Genomic DNA, 8,231 nt, shown 5'->3' on the forward strand with positions numbered 1-8,231 from the left:
GAACCCGCGACCCTCGGATTGCGAGTCGAGCGCCCTAACCACCTGGCCATGCCGGGCCCGGCTGGAAAGGAAAGCTGAAACAGCCAGCATGTTGAAGGAGATCATTGTATGCACAACTGGATTCACATCTGAAAACTGAGTGGGTCATTACATCATTTGAACAACATCCTACCCATGAAAGAACTCTTCCACATTCAGAGTGAGATGTGGTTGAATGTTATTATTCACAAGGCTAAATTTGTCCCAAATGGCTTCAAAGTTGTCAAATAGCAGTCCCAGAACACATGGAAATCAGTCTTTTCAAGGCTCATGAGGTAAATATTGAATGTTTCAATCATTATAAAAACTCCATGTGTACTTTGAAGGTCACAATGGAGCTCCTTTCCTGTCTGAAAGGAGATACTCCAGAGTTTGAAAGTACAAGAAAAGGGCTTTGGCTCAATTATAAGGCAAGACATATGTGCAATTAATGAAAAAGGAGTAGGCATTGTGCAACAAGAATTAAGTTGAGATATAAAATTTTTCAGCATGGACTCAGATATCAGGGGAAGGAGGAAAAACAATATTCCGAAGAAAGAGCGAAGTGAATCATACCTGAGAAGAAAAACCACAGAAGTACACAGAATGTTGAGATAGATCCACATCTGCACTATAAGAATTTTTTACAAATTTACGTGGCAGGAAAAGACTGCCCAAAATCCAGGTCTTTATGGATAGGAATTATAGGAGGAGAGAAATATGTGTCAAGTCTTGAAAAAATGCAAGACTTCACCACTCACAACACAATAGCTGTTACATCCCTTACAAACAAAGATGCATCTGACAGCATTGTGGTAGCTTGTATAGAGTGAATAAAGTTCAAATGTTCAACATGAGGCAGTGTGGAAATCAGTGTATCTGTGTAATTCATGTTGTGGAAGATAAGAACCACAAAGTCTGTTTGAAAATAAAGCTGAAAGATATTTCCAGAACAGTTGGTTTTGTAGATACTTCAATCAAACGTTGATATTGAGAAATCTCATGTGAGTGCAAAAAAGACATGTCTTAACATACGAGTGCCAAATTATGAAATATAGATGATTTAACAAATGGTATAGAGGGAGCCACTGCATTAGGAGGCAGTGTCACACTCATATTAGCAGAGGATTGTCACGTGCTCATTTGCAAGCAACAATGCAGCAATATCACATGAAAACACGAGATTAGGTGAGAGCCTCAAGGCTAGTGGTGAGAAAAAAAGGTTTGCATGTAGGAAGGTTTCGTATCATATCAGAAATCTTATTTTACTTTCACTTGAAACTATGATAGGATAATGGTTTTTCTTAAAAGAAAAACTTAAAAATAAAGATAAATAACAGTACTTTACTTTTTTTCACCATTCCATATTCAGTATTACTGTTCTCAGATTCATACACAAACCTGCTTTACTCCATGTGCACAGTTTTAATATAAAGATATATTTAACTTCAATGGTAATGCATGCTCTTGGTTTCCTTCTGTAATCACCAGAGGATCTAACACTAGCATGAAATTCTTTACATAAAAATAATTTATACTGCTATCAGAGTAGCACTTTCAGCAAGAATGAAAATTTTTTCCAGAAGTTTACTTTACAAAGTAGCAGACAAACTATGAAAATGAGGAGCCTTATAAACACGATTAACAAAATTTATAGCACTGAAAATTATAAGCAATTTATTAAAAAAACATCCATGTATCTGAAAATAAAAGAACTGAACAGAAACTTGTATTTCAAAGCAACATTTTCAGATCTTTAATAAATAGGCTGTTATATCAATTTGTAGTACTTTTATAAAAAGGATTGGGGAAACATTTTAATTTAGGTAATTTTACCTACTATTATGCACTGTTTTATAGTTACAACAATATAATCCTACTTTAGTATAATATGTGGCTTACCTTATGGCGTTTGAAAGTGTCAAATTCCGCAATACTGTAGCCAAAAGAACCATCTCCATAAATAATGACTACTTCATTATCTGGAAAACACAATTTTGCACCCAAGGCAAAGCCAGCTCCAACTCCAAGTGTTCCAAATGCTCCAGGATCTAACCACTTCAAAGGTCCTCTTGGCCTAAGGAAAATAACAATAGTAAATTATTAACCAATACCTTAACATTAAGCATCAAAGAAACAAGTTATTAACTACTACTTTAAAAAATACTATACTATGTATATAAATAATATCCTTGAAAAAAAACAAGAGATCAAAAGTTGATTAGCTAGTTTTAGCCCATGTAATATCATTAAGTAATAGATCAAATTAGACGTTTCAATATATTCAAGCTTTTCACAAGTTTTCATAACTTTTACTGGTGTATTATCAGTATTCCAGTTTTCTTTAATTTCTAAACAAGAGTTCATGATTTACATATCTAATAGTAAAAGCCACATTTCTATATCCACATAAAAATCACCGTAAATTAATAAAAATATAAATTTGTTGCCATACATCAACACAAATATTACCATTAATAAAAATTCATGTGAAGAAGTGCACGTAATGTAATTTGTTGAGTGCAATCAACATACGTGACAGAAATGTAAATTTACAGCACGATTGCAATTGTACCTTTAGATCTTTCAATCTGATATTTTAAAGATATATATATATGAATAATAATGTTTCTTCATATATAAATTAAATATGTAATATTTTGAATTTGTTATTTTTTTCACTACAAAGCTACATAATGGACCATCTGCACTCTGTCCACCACAGAGAATCGAACCCTGAATGTTTAGCACTCTTTGTAAATTTTCTGCTAACACACTCCAAACTTTAGGAGTCTCATGTACATTTTTCATATTTATAATCAGAATATCAACAAATGCATTTGTCATCTATCAAAACGTGATTACCACACCACTTATAGTCACAACATCATTTGGTGATAGCTTTAATGTGACCTACTTTTCATTTATAATTTTTTATTTCTTTAGGTATGCGATATATTCAGCACATTCTTTTTTGAGTTTCATCAAATGTTATTATAGATTATTACCTATGAACAATTAATACATTGCATAGCATTGTACATACATATATATATATATGTTGTCAGTTTGAGTCTATGATATTTTCTGCTTTTGAAAGAAAAGTCAAACTGGTGAATACTACATCTGAGAAAAGAATAGAAATTATGATGTAAATGTATCACACAGTCCATTGTTTACAAAGGTTAAAATTATGATGTAAACAAGCAAATGTACCCATCCCTGGTGATGGGAAAATAAATTAATCTATAAATTTAGAATATTTCATGGACTTTGAAGAGGTTAATTGTGTTGCACTCTTGATTTCACTCAGAGTCAAAGCCCTAAGCTATTTAGACTGCCCACCGTGAAAAGTAATTGTTGAGCATTTTAGTGCAACTCAACAATACCATAAGGTAAATCTACATTTTTATTCTTTAAGTTATGAAGCAATTGAATATTTTGAGGAAATTTTGCAATTGCTCCAGGATATTTTTTAGTCGAAAGAGTATTAAGAATAAAGTAATAACAATTTTTCGAGTTTAAATGAACATGTACATTTCAAAAGGGCTTAAGTGGAAATGCCTGTATTGCGAAATGAGGCTGAGAACTAGAAAGTTCAGCTAGCTAGATTAGTGGCACAGAAAGTTACGTAAAGATATTGCCTAGCAATGAAGTAAGTGCACGAGCACCCGTGACAGGTTGATGGATTACTGACGCTAACTCATTAGTACTAGAAAAGCTACAAAAAAGTCATAGTTAACAACCAAAAGCAGTACTTTGATGCAATATCTCTTACAAGACACTGGTGTATTAGTACAAGTAGATAGGCAACTGGCTAACTCAACACAACGGTAACCAATTACTTGAGAGTTTTGGTTCTGGTTCTGGGTTAGCTCGGGAATTCCCACAGATCGACCAATAAGGTGGCAGGACTGCTTGCGGGTAGGTCTGGATACTATTTGGAAGGTCGAGAGAATACTAAGAAATTATGGTTTAAAAACCTCTGTCAGAAACCAAAAAATCAGAGAAATTAAGCTCTCCTGAGAAGTTCTCCAGTTCTCCTTTGATTTCTTGAAGTTCGTGACCATGGCTATGAAAGTCTCAAACCTCTGCAAGTTTACAAATCCAGCTCTGTTGTAAGTATAGATTTATGGTTTCTCTCTTAATCAGTTAGTGTAAATAATCTTAAAGGAATATTCAAGAGAAATGTATCTATTTGTATTAATGGATAGTCTAGATTAACGGTATTTGAAATGTGTATAACGATTAATGGACTTCTGATTTATATTGAATGTTATTTGGAAATGATTAATAAATGTTATAATAAATTGATCAATGTTGGTCTGGGACTCTGATTTTTTATTCTAACCATAATCTTGAGTTAGCGAATTGTGAGCTCCACTCGCCACTGCAAATTCTCCACTAAATAAATTTGATGTGACTGGCAGTATAATTGAAACTCCAACAATTAAGCCCATGAGGGCACTGCCTGTTACAGTTACGCCCCATTTTGAAATGTGAATGATAGCATGGTTAATTACTAACAATTTAGTATAGAATACCCTGTTTGTGAAATAAAATTTGACATCAACATGATTCATGCCTGTTCTCCTGTCATTTCAAAGGTGAATGTTGAGCTTTGCCTGCATGCACAGCTTTCAAATGCAGTGTGGGAAGCAGCTGCTGTAAGCAGGAGACAAACAAATGCAGACAGACACCATGGTTCAAAATATTTAAGATTTAACACGTATGCTATACTATTTACAAAGGATAAGATTATGATGTGAATGTAACATGCCATTGTTTACAAGGGTTAAAATTACGATGTGAATGTAACTTAACATAGTTTACAAAAGATAAAATTATGATGTAAATGTAATATACATACCCAGTGACAGCTTTAGGGGGTAGGCAAATTAGGTGACAACCTAGGGCCCCAAGCAATTAGGTGCCCCATCCAACATTATCACAACAGAAAAGGAATTATTAATAATACAGAATTAAGATGGGTGAATGATAGCAGATTCAAGGATAGATGAGTCAGGTAATAAAAGAAAGTATATGTCAGGTGCTGAAAAAAGGAAAAAAAGTTTGCCATTGAACAGGCACTACAAAAGCTGTCTGGTTCACTGTCTAAATTCTTCTAGCAGACAGATGATATTTCATCTAGAAAAGAAAGTGAAGGTTCAGGCCAAGAGTATGGACCTCACTCCAGCAGGACAGATGGAAGGGCCTTGGAAAGTGAAACGAGTTGTGAAGACTCTCCAGGTAAACTTTAATATGCTAACATGCTTCACAGTGACACAGAATCTTGCATGCCTGAGTCATCATTTCCATCTCCTCCAACCCAAAATGAAACGATAGCAGAGTCGTCAGTACAATCCATCAATTGGGATGATCCTGGGGAATGGAAAATGGCATTAAACCATAGCCATTTTATTTATATAAATGAAAAAGGTCTAGTTCGTGTCCAAATGAATGATAACGAGTTTCCAAAAGATGACAAGAACTGCCATTTCAGTTAATTTCACTACACTAACTGTTGTGTAATGGAGGAAGATATGACTGGTATTGCTTGTTTGCACTAAAAGCAAGGATTTTGTCATTTGCTTTGCATCTAATCTGTTCTCATCATCAGTATCAAACATATCCATTGTGAATCAAGGTTTGTCAGATTGGAAAAACCATAGTGTGTCTCTGCGTAAACATGAAGCTGGTAAAGATCACAAAGTTGAAATCAGAAGATGGCTCAAAATGTCAAGCTATTAAAAAGTGTAAACACAGTTAACAGGCTATCCCAAAACCAGCTCCAGCAAGAAAGGCTGCATTGGCATAACGTCCTGAAAAAAACTCGGTACTTGGTATCCCATAACATGGCTTTCTGTGGTCACAGTGTAAAAGTATACACTACAAACAATGGTAACTTTCTTGGACTAGTGGAGCTTCTGGAAAAGCTTGATCTTGTTATGCAGGAGCACATTAGGCACTTCTCTTCACATGAGATCTGAGATCATTATTTGGGAAATAAACTCAGAAGCAATTAACTCATTCAGCTTATGGCTGAAAGGGTTGAACAAGAGATTGTGGAACAAGTGAAGCACACCAAATATTACCCAATTATTCTGGACTGTACATGTGACATAAGTCGTGTAGAGCAGATGATGATGATAAAACATTACATGTCACAGAAAGGACAAGTGGAAGAGCATTTGTTAGGGTTTCTGCCTCTTCAAAAGACTGAAAGAGAGGATCTCACTGAGGCTGTAATAACTGAACTGGAAGTCCTTGGCTTACAGCTTTCTGATATTCATGGCCAGGGTTATGTTAACTCTACGAATATGGGCTGGGTGGGATTCACCCGGCTCAAAACCATGAAAGAATCCACGAGAGTAATTAAACTATAATTTTTGATAATGTTTGTGTATTTTTATAAAATTTGGCAGATTATTAGTAAACATTACAAGGCTTTCATACACAAAATATCAGATTCTTATTAAAGATTTGCTCGTGAATTTCTTCTTTCAGAATGTTGATTATCCAATGTGTAAAGTAATTTTGATTTTAAAATTAAAAATACATTTCTTTATCTGAATATTATCAAGTTTCTATTGTGTAATCTTTATATCCTTCTTGGTAATCATCAAATGTTTTTGAATAAAACTTTAAATTTAATCTTTCATTTTATTAATGCTAACTCTATATGGCAATGGTTGATTTGATTGACCCCCGTAACCATCATAAAAATTAGGAAATAAATCTAAATTACCTTTCTTTTGTTTTAAAATAACTGCAAATTGTAACAGGAAACCACAAATGTTTATTCCAAATAGCTTAAATCTTGTAACAGTATAAATCTATCTATATTTATAAATTTTTATAAGAGCTTTTCTCTCATAAATAACTTAGAAAGACAAACAGAATTACAAAGAGGAAATCAACTAATATGCATTCATCTACAAGTGTGCAACACATGAGAGAATCCAACTCTTGACTTGCTGTGTACAGAACAACTGGGTTTGAATCAGTGCTTACGAGTGCAAAGAACTTAGCAGAGGAATTGGATATTCCCCCCACACTTCAAAGAGAAATGACACCAAAGGAAGAGGAAAATATTCACCTATTTTTGGGCCAAAGATGATTTTAAAATAAACTATTTTCTCACAGTGATTGAAAAGATTAATAATTCTGTGACAAAACACCTTGAAGGGCTTTAAAAACATGCCCAGCACTTTGGTTTCCTCAACAACATTTCACCATTACATCATATGGCTCAATCTGAACTTATGAAACACTGTTAATGACCTTCAGCTATTGTTGACTGACAAAGACTCCTAGGATATTGATGATGTTTAACTGTGTGAAGAGTTAGAATTTCTGAGCAGAGTTATTCCTGACAATGCTAATGCTGCCACTGCCCTGGTCTATTTAGTTAAGAATGAAATGTCTGACATCTACCCAAACACAAACATAGATCTTCGCTTTGTTTTAACCATACCAATAAGCATTGCAGCTGCAGAATGTAGCTTATCCTGATTAAAACTAGTGAAGACACACCTACTCTCTACTATGACACAAAAGATACTTAGTGCACTGGCTATCCTCTCCACTGAACAAGACACTATGTTATCTGTTAACTTCCAGGAACTTATTACTGAATTTAGCAACAGAAAGAGTAGGAAGGTGAACTTTTAAATTGAAAAGCCACATTTACCATTGAGAAAAACTCTCAAGTTGCTCATGATATGGTAATTGAATTTTAGATAGGTACATTATATGCATTATATTCACCATCTGATCATTTATCAATGATAATCTGTTCATTCATCCTCTGGAATACCTATACTACTTTCAGATGTAATATATGGTATTTTTTTTTTTTGTAAAATAAATGTTACTCTTTAATTATGTGTTTACATGCATGTTTATTTCCTATAGGGGACCATGCAATGGGCTTTTGCCTAGGTCCCCAGATGACCTAAGGCTGCCACTGTACATGCTATTGTTTACAAAGGTCAAAACTTTGATGTTATAAACATAATATAGATACCACTGTTTACACAAGTTAAAATTTTTTGACATTTCATTCTGACCTATTTAGTGACAGAATAACATCCAGTGACTTACAACAGATCAGATCATCAGTTTTTAAAATACAAACAACAAAAATCATCATTATAAAATTGGCCCAACATTTCATACATGAACATGGATTAATCCTCTATGGTTTGATA

At 34.0% G+C, this 8,231-nt stretch overlaps 1 protein-coding gene across 1 annotated transcript in view; it reads right to left on the reverse strand.

Annotated features, from left to right (window-relative positions):
• LOC106471786 (acetolactate synthase-like protein) overlaps positions 1-8,231 on the reverse strand; it is a 65,702-nt gene that overhangs the window by 7,725 nt on the left and 49,746 nt on the right. The window contains exon 6 of the mRNA XM_013932408.2: positions 1,921-2,095. Within this exon, the coding sequence (XP_013787862.2) occupies positions 1,921-2,095 (175 nt within the window). The remainder of the gene's footprint in view (positions 1-1,920; positions 2,096-8,231) is intronic.

The sequence above is a fragment of the Limulus polyphemus genome, unplaced genomic scaffold (assembly GCF_000517525.1).
Source record: "Limulus polyphemus unplaced genomic scaffold, Limulus_polyphemus-2.1.2 Scaffold4856, whole genome shotgun sequence".
Taxonomy (NCBI): domain Eukaryota; kingdom Metazoa; phylum Arthropoda; class Merostomata; order Xiphosura; family Limulidae; genus Limulus; species Limulus polyphemus.